At 41.6% G+C, this 27,836-nt stretch overlaps 1 protein-coding gene across 1 annotated transcript in view; it reads right to left on the bottom strand.

The window, feature by feature from the left end:
- The window catches only part of LOC124011136 (protein diaphanous homolog 2-like), a 610,415-nt gene that overhangs the window by 546,287 nt on the left and 36,292 nt on the right, over positions 1-27,836 (bottom strand). The window contains 1 exon segment of the mRNA XM_046324198.1: positions 27,274-27,378. Coding sequence (XP_046180154.1) covers positions 27,274-27,378 — 105 coding nt within the window.

Raw genomic sequence — 27,836 nt, 5'->3', positions numbered from 1 at the left:
CAGATATCATTCATATATGATCATACACACCAAATTCTATCTATTTCTCTTTCAGGAAAAGAAAAGGCTTCATTTTCCTATTTCCATTAATGGAATGCAAATAATAAGGTTGTGGGTGGAAAGAAAGAAAAACAGATTATTATCTTGTGCTGCTTTTTTGTCACTGCGTAAATGGCTTGCACGGTCTCCTGTGCCTGGGCTATTCCAGAGTGTATCAATCAGTGTGGCAGAGATTTGAAATGCATGAAATGAGCAGGGCCAATCAGCAGTTTTTTTTTCTCCAAAAAGAGAGGGTCAGCAGAAATGCTACTCGGCAACACGGCTTCTCATTCCCCCCAACCATGCAGAAAAGGACAAGGTCCAATTGATAGACTAAGGCCATCTGTTTGCTAGTTAAATCTTTCCATTTTCATTGCAATTATATTAATATCTACACCGAGATACTACATCCTGAATAAGATAAAGATGGCCACTAGTAATTATCTAAGGTGTTTTATTTATTATAATATAATGGGCTTGTCGGTTGTGTTTTAGAGGGTTAATCAACATTAGCAAGTGTTAAATGAGTACATACAAACGATGTGCTACACTTATTTTGGCCAACGGATTCACAGTAAACTAGAAGTGGTAAAAAGGTAGAAACAACACTTATATTGTTATCCACTCATCTGAATTTTCAGGTTACACCGATAATAAATAGCATTAAAAAAAATCATATTTAAATCAGGACTAATCAAGTGAGGCTCCTATCAACATTAGCAAGAATACACAACTTTGCAATTATCTGAACTAATTGGTGTAAACAGTTACCTTGAGTGGATGTGTGTATCATATAAACATGATAACGTAAAACAATGCATTAACTTATAGAGCCTGACGGATCACATAATATCGATAGATGATTAACAGACAAATACAAACACTGTGATTAAAGAAACGTAGGAGGTTATTTGTTTTCATCGAGTCAATAAAAATAGGCAAACAATAAGAAAATATATAAATAAATATGAAACATAGAGGCCTTCCTCAATAGTGAATATTTCATCTGTGTGACATGTAGGGTTGAGCGATATACTGTTTATACCGTATAGCAGGGTATAATGGGTTGGGGGCACCCCCGCCACTCAAGGAAACTGCTTATAACTATTAAGTATAACTATTAAGATTAAGTTAAGTATAACTATAGGAAATCTAAGTTGTGTCAAATAAATGATATCAAGCTCAGGGATCCAGCTATGATTTTGGTTTGCTAACTTGCTAGTTAAGTGGCTAGATGTAAAGATCAAGCTTCTTGGGTTACAGCAGAGACATTCAATCCGCTCCTGGATTTCCATTGACCCGGGTTTACTCGACAGAAGCAATGTCGCAAAAAAAATGCGTCTTGGAAGCGGCTGATAGGATTTTCGAAAGATCAAAAACATTTTCATCCATTAGACAGGGGTGGATTTAAACGTTTTCCAATTTCCTTTATTGTGACAAATGATGGAAACAATGTTTTCCAAATAAATTACGATTACTGAATAATTGTGAAGGTACACGGGGGCCTGTGATGTTAACACATAACTCTGAAGCTCCAATCCACATTTAATTTTAAATTCCAACTGCCTGCTAAATCTATTTTTCAACTATAAAAAGAAAGTTTCTTTGCGGGATCATTGTCCTGACGTTCGAAAACGTCTGAAATGTTTGGCCTTGCTTTTCTGGTTGGCTGGATGCAAGTTTCACTAACCAATTATTTCAGATCCAGGAGAGCACATTTCACAATGGCACGGACCGTGACGATATGTGCAAGCACATAATATTTATTAGAATATGGCAAATATTAGTCAATTCTTGTATTCTATGCTGGCTTTTGTGGGCTACCTGAGACATGAAACCAATAGGTGGTAGGGCAAACAGACTGTCACCTATTTATTAGTGCACAATTTTCCTAAATGGATAATGGAAACACCTTTTAGGTGTGAAGTCATTACATCCACATCCAGCTGTTTTTAAATCGACACAAGATTGTTATATGAAAACATTGTAGGAGGCAATTGTCTAATTCATTTTCAATGTGAATGTTCTAAATGTCGACAAGTTAATGGAAACATACAGTACTGTGCCTTCAGAAAGTATTCAGACTGTTTCCACATTTTGTTACGTTACAGCCTTATTCTAAAATGGATGAAATATATATATTACATTTTCTCAGCAATTACCAGTGGTGTAAAGTACTAAAGTAAAACTACTTTAAAGTACTACTTAAGGAGTTTTTGGGGTATCTGTACTTTACTATTTACATTTTTGACAAATTTTACATTTACTTCACTACATTCCTAAAGAAAAGAATGTACTTTTACTCCATACATTTTTTCCCTGACACCAAAAAGTACTCGTTACATTTTGAATGCTTAGCTGGAAAAGAAAATAGTCCAATTCACGCACTTCAGGAGAACATCCCTGGTCATCCCTACTGCCTCTGATCTGACGGACTCACTAAACACAAATGCTTCGCTTGGAAATTATGTCTGAGTGTTGGAGTGTGCCCCTGGCTATCCCTAAAAAAAAATACAATTATCGAGTCTGGTTTGCTTAATTTAAGAATGTGAAGTGATTTATACTTTTACTTTTGATACTTAAGTATATTTAAAACCAAATACTTTAAGACTTTTACTCAAGTAGGATTTTACTCAGTGACATTAACTTTCCAAGTAGGATTTTACTCTGTGACTTTCATTTTCTATTAAGGTATCTTTACTTCTACTCAAGAATGACAATTGGGTACTTTTTCCACCACTGGCATTCTACACACAATAACTCAATGACCAAGCAAAAATGTTGTTTTGCAAAATCAGAAATACCTTATTTACAGACCCTTTAATATGAGACTCGAAATTGAGCCAAATTGAGCCAGGTACATCCTGTTTCCATTGATTATCATTGAGATGTTTCTACAACTTGAATGGAGTCCACCTGTGGTAAATTCAATTGATTGGACATGATTTGGAAAAGGCACACACCTGTCTATATAAGGTCCCACAGTTGACAGTGCATGTCAGAGCAAAAACCAAACAATGATAAGGAAGGAATTGTCTGTAGAGCTCCAACACAGAATTGTGTTGAGACACAGATCTGGGGAAGAGTACCAAAACATTTTTGCAGCAATATTGCAGCATTTAAGGTTCTTAAATTGAAGAAACTAAGCCACCAGGGGGAGAGAAGGGCCTTGGTTAGGGAGTTGACCAAGAACCCGATGGTCACTCTGACATAGCGCTACAGTTCCTCTGTGGATTTGGGAGAACCTTCTCTGCAGCATTCCTAAAGGCACCTAAAGACTCTCAGACCATGATAAACAACATTCTCTGGTCTGATGAAACCAAGATTGAACCCGGTGGCCTGAATGCCAAGGAAACCTGGCACCATCCCTACGGTGAAGCATGGTGGTGGCAGCATCAGCATGCTGTGGGGATGTTTTTCAGTGGCAGAGACTAGGAGGGACTGGGAGACTAGTCAGGATCAAGGCAAAGATGAGCGGAGCAAAGTACAAAGAGATCCTTGATGAAAACCTGCTCCAGAGCACTCAGGACCTCAGACTGGGGTGAAGGTTCACCTTCCAACAGGACAATGACGCTAAGCACACAGCCTAGACAACGCAGGAGTGATTTCAAGACAAGTCTCTGGATGACCTTGAGTGGCCCAGCCAGAACTCGGACTTGAACCCGATCAAACATCTCTAGAGACCTGAAAATATCTGTGCAGCGACGCTCCCCGTCCAACCAGACAGAGCTTGAGATGATCTGCAGAGAAGAATCGGAGAAATTCAGCAAATGCAGGTGTGCCAAACTTGTAGCGTCATACCCAAGAAGACTCTGTGCTTTAATCACTGTCAAAGGTGCTTCAACAAAGTGCTGAGTAAAGGTTGTGATACCGTTTTTCATTTTTAATAAATTAACACATTTCGAAAACAAAACAGTTTTTGCTTTGTCATTATGGGGTATTGATGATTAAAAAAAAATTGTTTGAATAAGGCTGTAACGTAACAAAATGTGGAAAAGTCAAGGGGTCTGAATACTTTCCGAAGGCACTGTACCTATTGAGAGAAGGTGCCCACAAATTCTGCCAATAAAACAAAAAAATTATATTGAGCACATGGACAAAGTCCTTCAGACGGGCAAGACAATAACACATGTTCATCAGCCCCATCTAAATGCACAGGCTGGTTTGTTTTCAATCAATTATTATGTCATTGTTAGGTCAGAAAACCCCTTGGCTGTCCTCTCTCACACTAGCTATTTATTTATTTTTACCTTTATTTAACTATGCAAGTCAGTTAAGAACAAATACTTATTTTCAATGACGGCCTGGGAACAGTGGATTAACTGCCTTGTTCAGGGGCAGAACGATAGATTTGTACCTTGTCAGCTCGGGGATTTGATCTTACAACCTTTCAGTTACTATTCCAACGCTCTATCCACTAGGCTACCAGCCTACTGTACAAAAACACAAATATTTGTGCCGTATTCAAATGTCAGCCAAAGAAGTCCGCAGCAGTGGCGGATGGCAAATGGAAAAGGAATTACAATGATTTGACTAGTACACTTGAAAAGACTCGTGTTAACTACGCATGGAGAATGGTGCCCGGCACCCAAAGTGAGGGCATCATCTTTAATCGGTGGGTAATTTATTGACTCCCATTTACACCGCCCCGTAATATGAGTGATCAAGGCCCCCATCCGTAAAAATGCAATAAACCAGGGAAGTGTTTTGTGAACAAAAGCAAATAACAAAGTCCACACATCATTATGTTGCCTTCATAAACTATTAGAATGGCTCCAAATGGTGGGGTGGATGGGTGGGAGCAACAATGGATGCCAAATAGGGCCGTCGGTTCATAAGCCATTAGGATGAGTAAATGGTAGAGGGGGAAGGGGGTCACAATGCCTGCCAAATGGGGACTCGGGTTCAAGTTGTGGTTAAGCATGTCAAACATGGAGACACTAAAGTGGCTGACACTTCATCACACGGCTATTTTCAATGATAAAAATTACTCCCTGCCTGTGTCGCAAATGGAACCGTATTCCCTATATAGAGCACTCATTTTTACCAGAGCCCTTAGGGAATAGGGTGTCATTTTGGACACACCATCCATCTCCCCCCCCACAGAACAACAAACTAACTAAATAGATAGTGCCGAGTATATAAATAGCCCAAGAAAGCCATCCAAGGAGCAATAATAAATAATATGGCACACTGTTCTATCTAATTCATTAATGCCACGTCTAGAATAATCCATCCGTGTACAGACACCACCAGCCCATGTTTTGATGCTCTTTGTATAGATTAAATAATTAGAGGTCTGCCCACTATCATCGTTTTCCAAAATAATTCATTAAGAGACTGATCCGACTGCTCCGGGGTGAAGTTGAAGTATCCCCTCGATACAGATCTAGGATCAGCTTCCCCTACCCCAATCCTCACCTTAACCATAGGATCAGCATCTAAGGGTAACTTCACCGATCAGTCACGAAAAACACCACCTAGCTGCTATAAGTGTATCGATTATCACATGAGATCACCAATCTCCCTGCTGTATAAAATTATGGGGGTTCAAACCGTCCTGAATTCATACAAGATTGTCTCAAATGCACAAAGAAACAACACTCGACCGTCAAGGTGAATAAAGATGTGTGATACCCAAACACTAGGCAAGTGCCTTATAAGCGGGTGGCTCTGTTTTCATTACGTTTTCAGAGAATACCGAATAAAATTAAGACGGAAAGACAAAGACGGATGCAATTAAGCGTCACGCTTGTTGTTTCACTCAATTGACTTTTGAAGTGCGAAGTCGGGTATTATCATACTGATACAGGGAACATGTGTGGAGATGTAGGGGAGTCAAGAGACGTGGTACGTTCATTGTGTTACCACTCCCACCTTGTCACAACACAACTGATTGTCTGAAAAGCATTAAGAAGGAAATCAATTCCACAAATTCCATTTTAACAAGGCACACCTGTTAACTGAAATGCATTCCAGGTGACTCATGCATTCCAGGTGACCTCATGAAGCTAGTTGACAGAATGCCAAGAGTGTGCAAAGCTGTCATCGAGTCAAAGGGTGGCTACTTTGAAGAATCTCAAATATAAAAAATATTTTGGTTACTTCCTGATTTTTTACAATGTAGAAAATAGTAGGTGTGGTCAAACGTTTGACTGGTACTGTACATCTAACTACAGTAGAGTGTATTGTGATGCAGCAGGTACCACTATACTGTACAGTGATGTAACGAAATATCAGCCTTGTGACGATTAGATGCACTACAGTGTGATGAGAGGGAGGACAAGAGAAAAGCCCACCTCTCTCTTTTTTCTCTCTCCCGCTCAATCTGTTGTCTGTGCTCGCTCGTCTCTCCCTCTCGCTCGTCTCTCCCTCTCTGCTTCTCTCTCCATCTGCTCCTCTGTCTCTTTCTCTCTCTCCCCCTCTCCCCTCTTTTTTCCCATCTCGGAGTGAATGGGCGCAGGGTGGCTTCACTGCACGCAGGCAGAAGTTCCACAAAATCCGGTGGAGGTCCAGGGGCCAGGCACAGAGAGAGAGGGAGAAAAGGGAGGAGTGAAACACAGCTTTCTCCTCTCCTCTCTCTACTGCAGAGGGGAGGGATAAGAGCAGCTCCGTCCACAGACTATAGAGCTGGCAAGGGAAAACTTTGAATTAGGGCTACAGTTATCAAAATCCAGAAAAGAGCTGTTAAATTCTACAACCACCTAAAACGGAATCAATGCCCACACATTCCACAAACTGGAGTGTAAACTGAGCTGCACTTCCTAACCTCCTGACAAATGTCTGACCACATTAGAGATACATATTTCCCACAGATCACACAGACCCTCAAAGAATTTGAAAACAAATCAAACATTGATAAACTCTCATTTCTGTGAAATACTACAGTGTGCAATCACAGCAGCAAGACTTGTGGCCCGTTGCCATGAGATAAGGGCCACCAAATTGTTGTGCTTTGACCCCTAAAACCATTAGGATGATCAATTCCATTCTAATAAGAAAACATCTGGAACAAAGGCCCCTAATAGCAGACAGATGCTGGGTAAAGTGGGATAATTAGGGTTGGGCTGAGAGATGCTGACTAATGCAGGCAATTTTGGAAATGCACTGTCAATCCCTAAAACAAAACACACTGAATATTTGATATATATTTCATATCTCTCTTCAATTAATTATGACAGAGTGATATCAGTAATGGCTGTGGGTGAGTGCGAGAGTGTGAGTATGCGGATGCCACACAGAGACAGAGAGAGAATACTACTGTGTCAAGGTTTGCTATGACAAATGCTGATTAGAGCAGCATCAAAATTGGTCAATTAAGGGGGGAAAGCTGCTTTCAGGTAATATTTCATCTTATTAAATGAGGTATAAATGAATCTTCAGGAATGTGAGGTGTTCATGGCTTTTAATGATTGTGTGTGCGTGTGGATGGTAGAGAAAGATAGAGATACACTTTCATTTATGGACATAGATACAGTACACTTACCATTCAGACATTCATGTGACATAGAGACCATTGTGTGTCCTTGTGCACTGCACGTCTTTCAAGCCTATACACCATTGATTAGAAAAGCTTAACAAAAGCAGTCCAGAGTCCACCTCCTAAAAGTCAATGCGAGAGGCAGACAATTAAGGCCCAAGCATACAAAAGGAAGAATAGAGGATAGGCAGCAGGAAAACTTGGTAATTCACTGGCTATACAAGTCTTTGGTAATCATTAATACACATAATTTACCTGAAGTATGCGGTGTAGTATACCGTCAGTATACCGTCAGTATACCGTCAGCTTCTCAGAGAAACCCCATTTGTATTACCGCGAACCATTCATTATATTTAATGTGAATACCTCGAGGAAATCCTCTCTCCCTCAAAGACGCCCTTTTCAATGTTGATACAAGTATGCCTTTTCTTCTCCCGCATAACAGACGTAATGTTCTCTTGCTTTCGTGTTCTAGTATTTTATCATGATTCAAGGTAACACAACATCTCAATTCACCTGTGAGAAATAGAAGAGAGAATAGCACGTCTATACCTATTCAGACACTCAACAGCGAAGTTAAGAGGTCATACTGACGAGACTTTACCACAACTATCTTCATTCAATATGATGTGTAACCTGTGCAGCTTTGCCTGTATTTTGCCATATTATGCATTTTTTGGATGGGTATACAAATATGGCAAACCGTTTCAGTCATTCATTAACTTTGCTCTAATTCCTGGAAATCAGGCTCCCTTGAGAGGTACTTCTGTTTAAAAGGGGAGGTATCTGAATACCAAAAGAGATGCATTAGCATAGAATAGACAGTTTGGGGAATAGGAGGAAATAGCAAGTTTGACAGCAGCAGCAGACAGCAACAGATATGACAGAACACTGTTCCACAGAGAACATGACAATGTTGGTAAAGAAGCCTCCCAACTAACAGTAATTGGTTTTTAAAATAATAGAATTCATTATCGTTATGGAGGCTTGTTCAGAAATGCAAACAGAGGGGGGAAACATTTCCCTAGAGGCCTGGGCTGAACTGCTTAACCAAAAACCAGGAGATGAAAGGAGCAATTCAAAGGACAATTTTGGTTTGTTTTTATCAGAATACGCTTTTGAGATGTTGCTGTTATGCTCGGCAACAAGATTTTTCGTCTTCATTTTTTTGTGTAAATGCTAGCCTATACCTGACACTGAGCCCCTAGAGGGGACTTACAAACAATTTGGCAAACACCATGATATAGCATGATTCATAGGTGAGGGGCTACAGATGAGAAAGATCTGAGGGGGGCAGACTAAACGCTCAATGTGATTGATGTCCATTTACCTGCTAAGTCTATATCCCACATCAAGGGCATCGCCATTTCATGAAACACTTAAATAACCTTATGGGCAATATTCAGTAATTGGTTCCCATTCTAAAGAAATGCTTTTATACATTTTTGGCACCAACTGGTGAAGTATTATGACGGCCCTATTCTGTCTGTCAAGCTTCGACCGAAAAAGACAAGATGGATATTTTTAAGTTTTTTTAACTCGTTTTTTTTATTCCATTTGGCACAGAAAACAGAATTGCCATATGGCTGTGTTTTAAAAATGTATGTGGCATGATGGTGGTGGGCACCTGAGCAGAGGGGGGCTTTGTCGGGTGAGGCGGCATCTGCGCCGTTGTGTCCCCGTTCGAGGAGAAACACATGACATCCACAAACAAGCCTGCTGCCAGGCTACGCCAGCCTTACCTACCCCACCTATTGCACGGCGCTACTACACACTCATAGGTGGCTCTGAATCAGTCCTGTATTCATCTATTTTTACATTCATTTAGCCAGGCAAGTCAGTTAAGAACCCATTCTTATTTAAAATTACGGCCTACCAAAAGGCAAAAGGCCTCCTGCGGGGATGGGATGAAAAATAATAATAATAAAACAAAATATATTAATATAGGACTAAACACACATCACGACAAGAGAGACATAAAGTCAGAAAACAACGTAGCAAGGCAGCAACACATGACAACACACCATGGTAGAAACACAACATGACAACAACATGGTAGCAGCAGAAAACATGTAACAAATATTATTGGCCAATATCAGGAGCCTCAAAACCCACAAACAGACAGATGAATGGAGGGATAGATAGATAGATAGATAGATAGATAGATAGATAGATAGATAGATAGATAGATAGATAGATAGATAGATAGATAGATAGATAGATAGATAGATAGATAGATAGATAGATAGATAGATAGATAGACACCACAGAGAGACAGATAGAAATAGAGTAGTGCCCTCTGCCATGCTGCGCCAGCCACATCTCCACTACACTCGTGTGACACTGAATTAGTCCTGTATCAGGTACATTCAACACCCAAACACAGAGCGGAACAGATAGAGATGCATAGAGATGACAGAAGCTATGTGCCCAGAAAAACATAGCTTGATCAGGGGTCTCAATACCCAGATACAGGGATTCAATGGAATCGATTTTGAGGTGGATATAGAGACATGAGATTTTGAGTTGTGCAGCTATGAGAACACTAACATGTTTTTATAGTGAGGAGTGTGTTTTCTTCATTCGTCACACCGGCGCCACAGATAAATTATTCAGGTAACGATTACATAAATGTCTGGTCAATATGTGGGGCCTTGTCGATAACAGGCGAGGTTGTGTTACGTTGAGCTTTCTCACTGTCGTGCCATTGTGTTTGAGGCTTGTGAGGCTTAAGAATAAAAGCAGAGCAGAACATATCGGTCTGCAATGTTAAGAGGCCATCTTGGTTGTGGAGTTTTCAGAGAAAAAAATTAAGCGGTGAAGAATCTGTTTTCTTGTTGTTTTTTTCCAACTGCAAAGTGAGGCTGATCGGTGTATCGATCGGTGAAAGATGGATCCATTTGAATGCTGTTGAGGCGTTTCACACTTATTCTCCTCTTTAAAGATCAGACAACTTCTTACAAATGGCATAAGGGAGCCAGACATAGTGGTGCGGGGTGTGTGTGTGTGTGTGTGTGTGTGTGTGTGTGTGTGTGTGTGTGTGTGTGTGTGTGTGTGTGTGTGTGTGTGTGTGTGTGTGTGTGTGTGTGTGTGTGTGTGTGTGTGTGTGTGTGTGTGTGTGTGTGTGTAGGCTGCTAGGTAGAACAAAACCAAATCCATAGCAACATTGTGACTTTTCCCATACCCTTTTCCTCTCTTTTGCACCATGGAGAGTTCGATAGACTTCTATTGCCATCTTGCGGCAACCTCCAGTACTTCACCTCAGAGACAGAAAGCGGTTGATGCTGCTGACCACCATCAACACTCGAAAGGGGAATAAATATCTAAATACAGTATTTATCGCAAAGGCGAGCGATACAGACAATACGTCGTCGGCATGCGGACACAGACAGAGGCCAATGTGAAAGTATCTTTGTCATAATTCAAAATGGAGCTGACAGAGGGCTGCCGTGCTTCCAGATCTTAGGAAACCTTGCCAAATGTTATTTTAAAAGGATTTCGCTACACCCGCAATAACATCTGCTAAACACATGTGTATGTTACCAATACAATTTGATTTGAAAAATACCTCGAATGTCAAAACAGTGTACTGTTTCGTCTTGGTAAGTACGCCTGAAAGTTATGCAGAAGGGCGGACTCCCAGCTCTTCAGGCTCTCTTGCTAGGCGGACGACACAAAGGGAGAAGTCGTAAAACTTCAAAGCGGACATTTTAACCGTGCGACCCATCTCTCTCGGGTGCCCTTAAAAAGGGAAAAGGAAGAAATTATAGCGCTGAGTCACCCAGCCTTGATCAGATCACCGATCATTACAGGCAACCGGGGAACTGCCTGGGAATCAGTGGAAGCAGTGCTGTTGATGAGGCGATTATGGGGCTTACTTACTTCCTCTGCGGATGGTATGACAGCAGTGGAGCATGTTGGAGGAGACTGGAAGGGAATAGGCAAGGTACACCTTGCTAGAGATGTGCCGAGTGGGCTTATTGACTACGGCGGGGGCAAATAAGGGGAGCTCCAAAAAGACTTTGGAGGGGTTAAGAGGGGAGATTATGATATATCAGTCAGCATAGCTGTGGCTCTTTCCTCCTCCACCTTTTTCCACCCCCGAGCTGGAGTGACTTTGGTTTATCCCAGAAATGTCCTTATAACTTATGAACTGATGCCTCTGCGTCAGTGAGTCAAACAAACAACAACTAAGAGTCTCTCTAGGATGACGTAAAGTATCTACTTCTGGTGGAAAGTAGCTACCTCCTCCTCCACGCAATTGGCTGGACTCACTGGTGAAATCAACAGATGTTTTGAACAAGCACACATGTGCACACACGCACTCCTGTGACCGCTGCCTGCGGTCGAAGGCAAAGCCAAATATGCAGCGCCATGGTGGAGTTGTACTGAATTTGGCATGGGCAAGAGAGCATCACGGGAGGGGATGGAGTCAGACAAGGTTAGGGAAAGGACTACTCAGTTGTCACACACCGACAATACATACACACCGACACACACACACCGACACCGACACACACACACACACACGACGTGATATACTAAGAGAGAGATCTCTAGTAATCACCCACCACCTTGCATAAAAAAGACATGGCCGTAAAACACAAAACAAATAACTTACTAAATATAAACATATGTGGCGGGGGAGGGAAGGAGCCAATCCTTCCCTTCACCGGGGGGGCACCAACTGAATCAAGCCTGTCCAAACGACCATAAAAAGCGAAGGGGTACAGTGAATTTCACAGCTGTGTGAACAGTTAAAGCAGAGGAGGCCGGGGATGCTGTGGTGGAATCGCAGACAGAGACGAGTTGTAAAAATATGCCATAAAGTTTATGGAGCCTAATGCAGCCTGCAGGAGCACCCTGTGGAGCCGGCGTGCCGGTTAGTGTGTTAGAGAGAGCCGTGGGGGAGATGAACCACTGAGCGCGTAGGCAGTGTTCACCCAGCCCCATTACTGACAGCCCCAATATCACACACACACACACACACACACACACACACACACACACACACACACACACACACACACACACACACACACACACACACACACACACACACACACACACACACACACACACACACACACACAAGCAGGCTTGCCAAACACACACAGAAAAAGCAGGCACAAGCAGGCACATACACACACTTATTTTTTTCTGTGTTTCTGTCTCAATATGGTCTTGCTCTCTCCCTCTATCTTTGGCTCTGGCTCTTTCTCTCCATTCCGCTTCTCCTTAATATCCAAATCTGAGAGGAGAGGACATGTTCAAGTCATGATGTTGCTGCAGGGCCAATGACAGTGCTGCCTACAAACACAAGGACAAGGTCATCAAAGCACACACACACACACACACTCCATATGCTTTCAATATCAGCATACCATGTCCACTCCAGACGCCCTTTCATGTTTCCTTCAAAATAATGAGATCCAGCTCTCTACCTTTGAAAGCACGAAGCCTGATTGTCTCTCTTCCTTTGAAAAGAGATGTACTTTGCCTACAGAAAGTATTCATACCCCTTCACTTATTCCACCTTCTGTTGTGTTACAGCCTGAATTGATTTTTTTTAAACAGGGAAACATGTGAGACATTTTTTGCAAATGTACTGAAAGTGAAATACATAAATATCTCATTAACATAAGTATATACCCCTGAGTCAATACATGTTAGAATCAAATTTGGCAGTGATTACAGATGTCAGTCTTTCTGGGTAAGTCTCTAAGAGCTTTGCACACCTGGATTGTACAATATTTGCACATTATTATTATTATTTTAATTCTTAAAGCTCTGTCAAGTTGGTTGTTGATCATTGCCGGACAGCCATTTTCAAGTCTTCAAGTCAGACTGAACCAGGTTTTCCTCTAGGATTTTGCCTGTGCTTTGCTCATTTCCGTTTCTTTTCATCCTAAAAAAAACTCCCTAGTTCTTGCCGATGACAAGCATACCCATAAAATTATGCCGCCACTACCATGCTTTAAAAGATGAGCACTCAGTGGTACTCTGTGATGTGTTGTTTTGGAATTGCCCCAAACATAACTCTTTGTATTCAGGACAGAAATAATAATTTATTTGACACAATTTTTTGCAGTTTTACTTTAGTGTCTTATTGCAAACAAGGTGCAAGTTTAAAAAATATATATATATTCTGTACAGGCTTCCTTCTTTTCACTTAGGTTGGTATTGTGGAGTAACTACAATGTTGTTGATCCTTCCTCAGTTTTGTCCTATAACAGCCATTTAAAACAGAGTTTAAGTCACCATTGGACCCATGGTGAAATCCTTGAGGGGTTTCCTTCCTCTCCGGCAACTGTGATAGGAAAGACACCTGCATCTTCGTAGTGACTGGGTGTATTGCTACACCATCCAAAGTGTAATTAAGAATTTCACCATGCGCAAAGGGATATTCAATGTCTGCTTTTTTATTTGTACCCGACCAATAGGTGCCCTTCTGTGCGAGGCATTGGAAAACACCCCTGGTCTTTTGTGGTTGAATCTGTGTTTGAAATTCACTGCTTGAGCTGAATCTGAAACGATTGAGGGACCTTACAGATAATTGTATGTGTGGGGTACTGAGCTCAAGTAATCATTAAACACATTTTTTGCACAGTGTGTCCATGCAACTTATTGTGTTAAGCACAGTTTTACTCCCAAATGTATTTAAGATTGTTATGGCAAAGGGGTTGAATACTTATAAACTCAAGACATTTCAGCTTCTAATTTTTTATTAATTTGCAAAACATAATTCCACTTTGACATTATGGGTTATTACGTGTAGGCCAGTGACATCAAATCTCAATTTAAATGGGGGAAAAAAGTCAAGGTGTGCGAATACTTTCTGAAGGCACTGTATTTAGTATAATGCAGTGGTGGGGAGAGGAGAGTATAGATGAGAGAACAGGGTTAAGGAGAGAAAAGAAGAGGCACTTAAAAGAAAAGGGACTTCTCCGCTTTTCCTCTGCAGTGGGAGTTAGGGAGTGTGTTCACTCAGAGGTTCCTCCCACGAGTTACACTGCTACCTGCCACAGCTCAGAAATCATGTTCTATATTTGTTGCACTTTACCTCTCCCACAGTTGCACTCATCTTACGACCAAGGTGGGCGTTTGAAGACAGGAACATTTCAGTTGAATCTAGTGAAAGGTTAGCCAAGCCAAGCATGGAAAATAATCTTGGAGAAATGCTGCAAATATGTTGCAAACAATAGTATTGTAATAGTGTAGCAGTAATACAGTATACAACACTAGAATAGAGTGCATTCGGAACGTATTCAGCCCCCTTGCCTTTTTCCACATTATCTTATGTTACAGCCTTATTCTAAAATTGATTAAATACATTTTATTCCTCATCAATATACACACAATATCCTAGAATGACAAAGCGAAAAAGTTTTTTTTAATGTTTCAAATGTATTAAAAATAAAAAACAGAAATACCTTACTTATGTAAGTATTCAGACCCTTTGCCATGAGACTGTGAATAGAGCATCCTGTTTCCATTGATCGTCCTTGAGATGTTTCTATAACTTGATTGGAGTCCACCTGTGATAAATTCAATTGATTGGACATGATTTGGAAAGGCACATACTGTACCTGTCTATATAAGGTCTCACAGTTGACAGTGCATATTAGAGCAAAAACCAAGCCATGAGGTCGAACGAATTGTACATAGAGCTCAGAGACAGGATTGAACTAGCTGTGCAAATATGCTCCCCATCCAACCAGACAGAGAGGATCTGCAGAGAAGAATGGGAGAAACAACCCAAATACAGGTGTGCCAAGCTTGTAGCGTCATACCCAAGAAGACTCAAGTCTTTAATCGATGCCAAAGGTGCTTCAACAAAGTACTGAGTTAAGGGTCTTAGGTAAATGTTATATTTCAGTTTTTTTTTTAAATAATTAATACATTTGCAAACATTTCTAAAAACCTGTTTTTGCTTTGTCATTATGGGGTATTGTGTGTAGATTGAGGGGGAAAAAAGCAATTTAATCCATTTTAGAATAGAAAAGTCATGGGGTCTGAATAATTTCTGAATGTACTGTACATTGGAAGAATAAACAGGCACTGAATTATTTGGTTTTTTGTTTGGTTGAAACATCCAACTTGGAGTGACAGAACAGCTACAATGCCATGTATACAAGAGAGGAAGTTAATAAATAGCATGTCTCGTCAAGAAGCAGAAACGCAAACTCCTGCACAATGCTGTTTAATTCAATTCATGAGCACTATATTTAAATCCCTTTGCTCTCTCAAAACCAATATGCTGCCGAATTCCGAGACTCAACAGACGTAGAAATAACCTAGAAAAGGTCTCTGAATTGTATAAAGCATGAATCAATCAGATCTACACTTGACATTTCTGAATTAGAGTTGGACTGAAAGACATTAAAATTGTATGCCAAAAGGTGTCTGCGTACCAAGTTTCTATATTGAAGTATTAATAAAGGGCTCGGGGGAAGAGCGAGGGGACAAATGAAAATTAATATTGTTTTACTGTCAATCCATGCTGAGCCCTGGGAAACTTGAATATGATTGATGGCCTAGCGCACAACACAAACACCACTGATCTACAGACTCAATATAGGCCTAATGGCGCTGCATTGCTGATGTTATAGAAGGGAATCATAGGCGTATAGACAGTTCAATATGGCTTGAAGAAGATAGATGTGTTGTTTGTAATGACTGAAATGATCACAGTGGTTCCCAAACTTTTTATAGTCCCGTACCCCTTCAAACATTCAACCTCCAGCTGCGTACCCCCTCTAGCACCAGGGTTGTTGTTGTTTTTTGCCATCATTGTAAGCCTGCAGCACACACACATAATACGATGCATTTATTTAACTTAAGAATGAGTGTGAGTTGTCACTACCTGGCTCTTATAGGACCAGGGCACAAATAATAATATAATAAAAATCAAGAATTTTGCTCTTTATTTAACCATTTTACATATAAAACTGTATTTGTTCATGGAAAATTGGGAATAACTCACCACAGGTTAATGAGAAGGCTGCGCTTGAAAGGATACACATAACTCTGCAATGTTGGGTTGAATTGGAGAGACTCTCAGTCTTAAATCGTTTTCCACACAGTCTGTGCCTATATTTAGTTTTAATGCAGCGAGGTCCGAGAATCCACTCTCACATAGGTACGTGGTTGCAAAGGGCATCAGAGCACCTTTATTTAACTAGGCAAGTCAGTTAAGAACAAATTCTTATTTTCGATGACGGCCTAGGAACAGTGGACTAACTGCCTGTTCAGGGGCAGAACGACAGATTTGTACCTTGTCAGCTCGGGGGTTTGAACTTGCAACCTTCCGGTTACTAGTCCAACGCTCTAACCACTAGGCTACCCTGCCGCCCAGATTAAATTCAATTGTCACAGAACCACTTGTTGCAATTCCGATGAGGCTTTCGTGATCAGATATCGGTACCTGGATTGGAGGCAGGGCATGAAAAGGATAACGAATCCAGTTGTTTGTGTCGTACGTTTCGGGAAAGTACCTGTGTAATTGCGTACCCAACTCACTCAGGTGCTTTGCTTTATCACAATTGACATTGTCCGTAAGATTGAGTTCATTTGCACACAAAAAAATCATACAATGATGGAAAGACCTGTGGGTTGTCCTTGTTAGCGCTCCAACTTCTTAATCATAGCCTCAATTTTGTCCCACACATTGAATATAGTTGCGAAGATTCCCTGTAATCCTATATTCAGATCAAAGAAAAAACCGAGAAAAAACATCACCCAGATAGGCCAGTTGTGTGAAACACAGACAAGTGAAAATGATGGTCAGTAAAGAAAACCTTAAGCTCGTCTAGCAATTTTAAAAAATAAGTTTCAATACTTTTCCCCTTGATAACCAGCGCACTTCTGTATGTTGTAAAATAGTTACATGGTCGCTGCCCATATCATTGCATAGTGCAGGAAATACACGAGAGTTCAGAGGCCTTGCTTTAACAAAGTTAACCATTTTCACTGTAGTGTACAAAACGTCTTTCAAGCTGTCAAGCATTCCTTGGGCAGCAAGAGCCTCTCGGTTGATGCTGCAGCGTACCCAAGTGGCGTCAGGAGCAACTGCTTGCTCGCGCGTTACCACTCCATGAAGTCTCCTTGTCATGGCTTTTGCGTCATCAGTACTGATACCAACATGAGCAGCAGCTATATTTGGCTACATACAGACCGTTGGTGGAATTCCCGCGAGAGAGTAAAGGTTAATGTGATTGGATGTTAATTATTTGACTACACTACCTGTATTTGACATTGTATTGTTATTTCGCAGAACACGAGATGGTTTAATTTTATTTTTGGTAGTGAAACAAGGCTACTCAAGCAAGAAATAAACCTCACCCAAATGTTGGAAAATATAAATGGACTGTTTGAAAACATGAAGAATAAAATAAAATAAATGTTTTAACGTGAATCACATTTCTATTTGGTGTATCCCCGACGGCATTGCGCCCCAGGGAGTGCACGAACAGGGAGTATAGGAGGGGACTGAGCAGGGAGTATAGGAGGGGACTGAGCACGCACCCCTGAGAGGCCCCCCATGTTGATGGTGAGCACGGCGGATGTTTTGTTACATACTCGTATCACCTTGGGGCAGCCCGTCAGGAAGTCCAGGATCCATTTGCAGAGGGAGGTGTTAAGTCCCAGGGTCCTTAGCTTAGTGATGAGCTTTGAGGGCACTATTGGGTTTGAACGCTGAGCTGTAGTCAATGAATAGCATTCTCCCATAGGTGTTCCTTTTGTCCAGGTGTGAAAGAGCAGTTTGGTGTGCAATAAAGATTCCGTCATCTGTGGATCTGTTGGTGCGGTATATGCATATTGGAGTGGGTCTAGGGTTTCTGGGATAATTGTGTTGATGTGAAACAAAAATGTGTATTTTCAGACGTGTGGGGCTTGCAAGGAAGAGGGGATGAGGGAGGGTGGTATTAGTTTCATTCAGATTTTTTTTTTACAAAAGGCCCACCAAAAAAACATTGCTGCTGGTAGCGAGGAAGGGTAATGAGTGAAATAAGTGGCGGCAGTTGATGCTCCCTCTAACTCTGTCTTTGCAGCCATCCCTCCCTCTATCCATCGAGGCCTTAAACAGGCCTTAAACACAATGAGCAGGAGTACATCAGGTGACGAAAAGCCTTGGGAGTGTGTGCCGCGCTAGATATGGCATTGGCCAATTAAATGAGCGGAACAGGCAAAACAAATGCCAAGGTTATCGATTTGCCTGGGAATACAGCCTTCCTCTGGAATACACAGAAACAAAGAGGTCGGAATCGGGAGAGAAGCATAACATTTCAGCTTAAATGAGAATTGTTCTAAGTGCCTCTCCTCAAGCATTGGAACAAAAGACGCTGGAAAGCATTGGCCATTCTCCGTGTTCAATGGTACCTACCTCAAAGTGTCTGAGCGCTCTCAATGAATAGATACTGTGCGTTCTCAACTGCAGGATAATTAATTGAATACCATTTCATTAAAAAAGGTCACATGTTAAAAGATTCAAGTTCATGGAAGAATAATCTGTTAAATTGAATCATACACTCAATACACTCAAGCCAAAGCCAATCATTAAATCTGCTGTCTGCAATATTTTTTATGGCCTGTTCTTCCTACATTCATTGCATGTCCTTCGCCTCTACTTTTGGGGGAAAACTAACTACTCTCTCCAATCACTTCAAAGCTCTATCCTGTCACTAAACTGTTCTAGCGCTCCTTGGGGAGGTCTTTGTCAGCCGATACATACAGCTCACTTTCACACCACTAAAAGAGGTCATCCTTAAAAACCGGCTTCGGCCATTTTATACAAGTGAAGAGGTTAGGCTTGCGTCCCAAGTGTGAGCCAGATGTAATTCATTTTTTAAACAACAAGCTTTGTCCATTACTCTGGCAGACAAAAAAACATGATTCTCTGAACTAGACCCATTCAGCCATCACCAATCCAACAGACTCCTCCAGTCCCCAAGGTCTGAGGTGTTTTAGGCTCCCTCCTCCCCATCTGTCCCCCTTTCCTCACCCCTTGACATATTGTAGGCTGACCAGTATGTTATCTTGGAAATGTGCTCAGTCTCAGGGAGGGCCGGTCATATGGATATCGATCTCCTCCAGTTGATCAGATCAGCTCCTAAAGGACCGGGTGTGTAACCCCTTAAAATCCATCTCTCTGGAAACAGCGGTACTGGGGACTTCAAGAGCTGCATTCCGACTGGGGCTGCCTTGCCCCTGCTTGCGTGTAACTGGTGATTCGCAGGCAGCTCGCACTAACGCACCACAGGACCAATTGAAACACTGTTGTTCCAAGCGTGGCAGTTGAGTTGTGATGTAAATCATCCTTGTTTTAAAAAGAGACGACCTATGAGGTCATCAAGCTGGTCGATAGATGCTAGAACTGCAACCAGCCTGTCTGTCCATCTGCCTGTCTATTTACCAGTCTAGTTTGCCTGCAGACAACTTGACAGTCAGCTACTTTGTGGTCCTCATCTTCCACCGCTAGCTCGATCAACAAGGTGAAAAGGCAGATGAGACACACTCAGCAGTGGCAGAGGTGAATATGGACACACTGGCCAGACTGAATTAGAGGCAATTCACACCACCCGCTCCTCCACCTCCCATCGCGCCCCTACCTGGGGAAGGTGCCAGAGAGATTTCATGGCTGAGACAGAGGAATAAGTATTGCAGGCTCCCTACAGACCCCACAGTACATTCAGTTCCCCCAGCCCTCCCAACCACCCCGACTGCACAAGGATCCCTCAGAGGCGCCGCAATGACAGTGTGAAAATGGAATCTTCCAACCCAATCCGAAGCTAACCGTAGCCACACCAGGCAAACTGAGCTAAACTCCTCTCTTGACTGGTTCTTTAGGTTCTGAGTGGAGCTTTTTAGTCTCTTCAGACTGACAGCTCCCTGCTTTCTCAGTGTTAGCTCTGTGTTAGCCCGCTCCACGAGGCACTGATGTGAGTCTGACTGAGGGAGAGGTTAAAGGTCAGAGACTTCAGGGGAAATGTTACTATCATCCTCAGATTTTTGAGAAACTTCTTCAAAGTGAGAGCTGTCTGAGTGGCACACTGAGACAGTTCAAAACTTCAAACTAGGCCTTTGCTGCTCTCGGATAAACAGTCTTCGTACACCTCTATCCTCCGTACAATGAAGTCTGTTCCTGCTAATCAAGACAACATTTTGGTTCATAACAATGTCTTAAATAATCTACTTTTGCAACAGAAATACCCTGGCAACAAAATAACAGTTTGTCAAAGAATCAACACAAAAAACATCTGTCTGTAGAGCGAGTCAAAAAACAAGAAGTTTTGTCTGGGCCCATCAGTAGACCACAGACCAGGTCTTCTTCATCCAAAATGGCACCCTAATCACTAGATAATGCACTAGATTTAACCAGGGCCCATAGGGGTCTCAGACGTATTGCACTACATAGGGAAAATGGTGTCATTTGGGACCCAGCCCAGGTCACAGTGTACTGGTTGGTTTACCTTGTCCTCATTCTCTCTAAGCCTCTGGGCCTCCTTAATCCTGAAGGAGGCTTATGAAAGCAATAAAACGCCATTAAAGGTGACAATTCACACTAGCAAAAAGCAATAAGAGAGCTTTTTTTCCCAAAAGCCCTGCCCCCCAAAAACGGAATGCCTTCTCACAATAGGCAATAGGGCTTTACGTTGTGAGAAATTGCCAGAGCAGATCTGCAATTACCGTATTACAGTGGCAGAGAAATGAAGAAACTTCGGCAGCCCCTTGGACAATGTATATTTATAAATATTATTAGGGTTGTTTGCGAGCTAGTGGGAGAGAAAAGTGACAACGACAACACAAACAACGGTGTACATTTCTGAGACATAGGAGATATGCCTTAATGTTGTGGAATTGAGACGGGGGGTGTTGACAACAAATTCAGATGTATTGCGGCGAATACCCAATCGCTAAATTAAACCAGGCTGACATTTCTGGAAGGTTGAGGAATAATGCACTCAATATATTTTCCACTGTTCAATCAGCAAACGCATTGTGTGCATGTGTCTGTGTCTGTGTCTGTGTGTGTGTAATGCAATCTAATCAAGTGATCGTTTCTCCAGTGTGCTGTCTCAAGGAAAGAACACAATGAAAGCCATTTAGATGCAAAACGTTCCAAAAAAACAGATTAGACTGCAGATTATTATTATTTGCCTAAAAACTATTGCTCATCCCTGGTATTACAATATTTAAATGCTAATATGGGTTAGTCTGCAATACATTTCAAAAAGAGAAACAACTTAGACCAACAAAAGGGCCCCCAGTTCATTTGCCAGGGTGTATAATTTTGAAATCCTTCATTGGAAAAGTGTTCCAATTTGCATGCAAGAATTGTGTCAACAATTTATAGCCTTTCCAAATCACAGCCTATTAGCGAAGTCAATGCTGAAAAAAATATGTAATCCATAAAAAGATGACCTTACTTGTAGATTCGGGGACAAACTGACTAGACTAGAATCTTTTAAAAGGGAAAGGTGAAGAAAGGGGAGGGAGGAGAGGGAGAGATGCATGAGAGGAACACGACTCACAAAGCGTAATAATATAAAGGGCGTACTTACCGTGACTTTGCTCCCAGTGATCTGCATGCAGCGGTCAGCGGAGAGGAGTTAATGTGCAAAAAGACAACAAACGGCACAATCATTAGTAGGCCAAGAATGTCCTCTCAAATATAAGAGGTATCAAGCGCACCTTATTCTGACATTACATAGGCTACACACTGTGCTCACACGGCTACATAGACTACTAAACACTTATAGGGTAACATAGCTGAACTAAAAGTTGAGGGTGCATCATGGTAAGACAGTGTCTGTTCGTTTGGCAGCCATTTTAAAAGAATATGGAATCTCCTGTTCACTTGGCCTCTATGTGAGTCGGTTCCTATTTTAATATTTTTTTTTTTAAATTTGGGACTGTTTTTATATTTGTGGACTTTAATTAGCCTGTACATGATCTCAATGTTAATTACAATATAATATCATATTAAAAGAGACAGTTCAAATGATCTGTATCATGATTTAACAAACATTTTCAGATCAGTTTATTCAGTTTGTTCACAGTCCAACAAACTGTCATTTTGAAAAACGTCAAAATTTGACACAAATCCAATTGTCTTTGCGCTTGATTGATTTCCCATGGAATTAACCCCTAAAATGGCAGTTTGTCCACAGCAAAACAAACAGGTTGCTCTCATCTCCCAAAGGCCAAAAATCAATCAGCTGCCATCTGTGCTTGACTTCAGGTGTCAGATTTAGCGACGCCGCGTAGCACCTTGGAGCTCATGCAGTCGGCATGATTTCTGGAGTTTAACCTTGTTATCTGCCAATAGTGGCGGGCAGTGGGGAGCGTTTTCTCTATTACGGCAACGTGTCTCGCAGTGGGTGGGTGTCTGTCAGCCTAGTAAATGTATTCTAATCTGCAGCTGAGCACAACCCTCTCTCTCGCCCGCCAGCTGCACTCAGAGAAGCACCGTGCAGTGTACACTGATCACAGGAAGTTACAAAGTCACTGCACATCAAGACAGCGAAGACATACTCTCTCTCTCCATCGCTTGATCTCTCTCTCTGCCTCTCATTCCATCGTTCTCTCTCTTTCTCTCAATCACTCGCTCTATCACACTTTCTGTCTTCTCTGCATTCCTTCACTCACTCACTCTCTCGCTCCCTTCTTTCTCTTTCTTCCTCCCTGGCTCTCTGTAGTCGACTGTAATTCCCTCGCTCTCATTCTTTCTCTCGCTCTCTTTATCAATCTCTCTCTCCATCTCCCTCTCTCCCACTCTCCCATTTGACGCTCGGCTTCCCTCTCCTCTATCAGAGTTTATGGCGGCAATAAAGTCAGTTTTAACTGTGTTGCCGCTTGATCATGTGCACTGTGCTTTTCACCATAAATCCACATTTCCCCAGTCGTCCTCTGATGAATCTAGCGTATCATTGTCTAACTTTGAGGATATCTTCACACGGTCTGGTTATTATCGGGAGAATCGGGACCTTGAATCACATAGAGGTGAGTGACTACTGTCTCCAGCATTGTTCTGGTGTTGTTTTAGTGTTGATGAGAATACATGGTGAGAAAATTAAACATGTCTCTTTTCTGACTTATTGTTTTGGCGGCTTGACCAAAAAGATCAGACATTACCTTGAAAATCCCCAAGTAGCATCACTGTCTTGGGAGGAGCTCAAGGGGGAATAGCGCTTTATGTGCTAACATTCATTTCCCCACGCAAGGTAACACCTCATTCTCGCTAAAACTGTGACAGAATACCTGTAAATTCTAAGAGAAAAAAATGACCTAAAAGGTAGTCCTAATAATAATTGGACTAATGCTTGGTTATTGTCGGATGTGCGTATGCTAATGAGCAGCTCTAGTGCTCCATTATAGAACAACTCCCTAGTAAACAAACTTCTGAAGGAAATGTCATCAGGAGCGGTGGCATTTATTTATATTCTCCCCTCACTATCATTAGCATTAGCATCATTTCTCATATGGCGTTGGGGGAAAATAAAGTTATTTATTCATTAGAGAAGATAACAGTGTGACAGGAGAAGAATAACAAGGCCTTCATTCTCTGACGAATTGTCAGGCTTCACTGCGAGAACGGGGTGGCACATTGGTGATTGGTCAAATCACTCTTTGAAATACCATTGGTATTATTGATGGGGCACGTTGGTAATTGGTCAAATCCCTTTTAAATACCAGCAGGTGAATTTCAAATTGTGCTAGTACAAAGGCAGCAAAATGGTTGCTCAATACATTTGACTAGTTGCCTCTCAAGACCCGGCCGTCACACTCATCGTCATCGTGAACATTTTGAATTGGAACAGAGAAATCATTTGCAAGGTGAGAGAGAGGCAAAAGTTTTTCCTTCCCACTCGTAAGAAAAGATAAATGATTGCGTTAGTGTGAAAGGCATGCATTTGGCACATTTAATGACACTGGCATACATTTGTCAGAAATAATTTAAGACAGAACAAAAGAGAAAAGAGCGGGGGGAAAAGCACCTTGTGCAAAGTTAATGGCAAAGGACATCCAAACTTGCTGCAAGAGCCATGCTGGATTTCACTGTACAGAGGTCATATTCAAATAAACAGGGTCAATGGCAATATTACAAATCATCTCATTTGAAAAGACATTGGCCGAATCCCAAATGGCACCCTATTTCCTACGTAGTACAGGGCCCTGGTCATAAGAGGTGCCCTGCATAGGTATTAGGGTGTCTTTTGGGACACAGACAGTACGGTATGTGTTTTGTGTTGGGGGATAACTTGAAAAACTCCCACAGATGCATACTGGTAGGAAATGGAAAGAGTTCTCAATCTTGCCCGGTGATAAACTAGAGAGGTGACAAGACATGAAAAATACAACTCTCAGGAGGAGCCATGTTTGGAGAGAATACACAAACTAATAATCAGCCCCACGCTCCCATTAGCTAGCTAGTATTTCTTGGCCTAATAGCCTCAGGGAAATATAATACAAGTTAATGGCCTTTATTTTTCATAGAGGAATGATAATAACAATGTATTGGATGAATAGATTTGCCTAGTTAAATAAAAGGTTCAATTAAAAAAAGATATAAAAATAAAAAGATTGGGGGAATAAATAATAATGACATTATCCAGAACAATAAAGGATAATAACTCTAAATCTCTCTATATTGGAACACCAAAAGGATCTCAAAAAGGGTGCATTTGGTTTGGTAGTTAAATCTAAAATGGTGATCCCCTCCCTACACTGGTGCTCAGGTCTGTTGAGACTGACAGTCAAGCAAAAAGGCCAAGGACGTTGGAGACATGTTTGTCGCTCCACTAATATTTGCACTTTATACCTCCATTCCTAATGTAATCATTCTGTGAATTAGCTTAAACTAAATTTTAGGTAGAGGGAGAGCTGATGGAACTCCCTATTGCCTTACAATATAGATAATAAACAGACAGATCTCATTGCTTTGATGATATTCTCTTTTTGCCATTATACTTTAAACATTTCTATGATCTCTGTTAGTTGGTGGCAATGATCTAGTCGAGAACAGAAAGACACACAGGAAAGAGGTGACTTGGTGTGAGAGTGAGTGCACGTTATTAGTCAATTTTCCTGCAAAAGGAAAATTCCCTTGAAAGCATTCAGGCATACAAAGAAGACCTTAAAACTGTTAGAGGAAGAGAACGCACAAAGATTTAATTAAGGCACATATTAGTTGGAAAAACACCCCACCACAAGATCCCAAAAATGAACCCAAAATCTAAATGCAAATATTGTCAGACCATACCATGGTAATATCCAATCTAGTACCATGTCTCAATTTCCCTCTATCACGTGTCAATTGCCTGTCAATTACGGATTTACAAGTAACGAACAAGTAGTACATTTTTTTTGCCTTAGTCCTTCAAGTATGAACAAAAACCATCCTTGAAAAGGCACACAAATCACACGTCGCTCACCGAAACATATTCATCCAAAACTCTATTCCCTATATAGTGCACTACTTTTGACCACGGCCCATAGGGCTCTGGTGAAAAGTAGAACACAAGATAGGGAAAAGGGTGCCATGTGGAACAAAGACTAACCCACAGCATACTCTTCACCTACAGGAGTCTAATTGGCCAGAGTAATGTTATGTCTATCATTATTTACAGAAACCAGTAGGGATGGATTGGGTTTCTAACAGGGGGTGAGGATTTGCTCTGCTATGTTGAAGAGAGGCACTTATCACACAGAAACACATCTGTCCCCTAGACGGCTAAGCTTGCCTAGTGTGTGTGTGTGTGTGTGTGTGTGTGTGTGTGTGTGTGTGTGTGTGTGTGTGTGTGTGTGTGTGTGTGTGTGTGTGTGTGTGTGTGTGTGTGTGTGTGTGTGTGTGTGTGTGTGTGTGTGTAAGTGTGTGTGTGTGTGTGTGTAAGTGTCTGTGTCTCTATATTCTATTCTGAAATCCATCCAACGGGCTCCCACCTACAGGGCCTATAGAATGTGAGGGGTAGGGAGGACGCTGAAAGACAGCCGAGCCCTACTGCCTTTCACCCAGACAGAGGGTACTGTTCATTTGAATAATACAGCAGTGCTCACAAAGCATAATGGGCCCAGTGAAGAATTCAATAATCTCTGATCATCATCATTATTAATAATGCCACTCAATTACCATATCAATGAGAGGGGTAATAAATGATCATGTCAAAGGCCAGCTAGTGACTTGATAGAGGAGTCTATGAGTAAATGCGAGCCTACCCTCAGTAGGGGCCTTAAACTTCATAAAGAGAAATTCACCTTATATAACCCTGGGATTTACGCTCCTAAAAAGTGCTGGGTTATTGGTTTAGATTGTTGAAAGTGTAAAGCGATGCGTTCCAAATTCGAATGAAAACTTGTTCCTTCCCCAATATTAAGCAACTGAGAGTTACGTTTGCGCTACAACAAAAACGGTTTGATAAGCACTCGGGGGGGGGGGGGGGGGGGGGGTTGAAAAACTGTATTGGAAGCAGTAATCAGAGATTAGGGGCTCAAGCAAGGATAGCGAGACGGAGTGAGAGTGTGAAAGAGTGGTAGAGAGAGAGGGGCACAGAAGGAAAGTAGATCAGGTTAAGCTCATTATTCTGTAGTGTCTTAGTAGTGTAGAATGTCATATTTTTCAGCCCACTCACTACTACTACACTGGGTGAGAGTAGCTAAGAAAGCCCATTGGTTACAATAAAATGCAGAAAGACCATTAGTTTCATTACAGATATATAATACAGATAGACCATTCGTTTACAACAACGACTTACAGATTTGGCGGTGGTGGAGATGTACTGGACAACCATCTCTCGCTTGGTGCTCAGGTCCTTCCCACGCAGGGGGGCTTTACGCTCCTCATTCAGGTTCATGTCCTCCTGAGGAAACAAACAAAGAAAGTGAGGATAAATGACTACTACACATCATGGGGCAATTATGGCCATTTTCAATCCATTAAGACTCTACCAACGGCACTTAAAGGATGTCAACACTCTATACTCAAATGGAAACAGTCAATTATTATCCCACTGTTTGCTGCTGACAAAGATTCAACCATATAACAAGGGTCTCAAGTGTATGTTACACTAGAAAAGGTCACGCTTGGGTCATAGCACTTTATGTCCAGCTTCTGTGTTTTAGTTGAGGGTACACTGTCCCTCTTTCTCTCTATAGGCAATGTGACAGACAGGCATCGCGACAGGGGGTAATGAAGACAATCCCACAGCTAGTGACATTAATAACTACCCCTGGAAACAGAAGTGAGGCCAAAGTATGACACATCACCCTCTGTTATACAGTAGAGTGAATATCATACAACACCGCCTGTAAAGTGGAA

This window comes from Oncorhynchus gorbuscha, linkage group LG23 (genome assembly GCF_021184085.1).
Source record: "Oncorhynchus gorbuscha isolate QuinsamMale2020 ecotype Even-year linkage group LG23, OgorEven_v1.0, whole genome shotgun sequence".
NCBI lineage: Eukaryota > Metazoa > Chordata > Actinopteri > Salmoniformes > Salmonidae > Oncorhynchus > Oncorhynchus gorbuscha.
The sequence above is the reverse complement of the archived record's forward strand: the minus strand, read 5'-3'. Positions and strand labels throughout refer to the sequence as shown.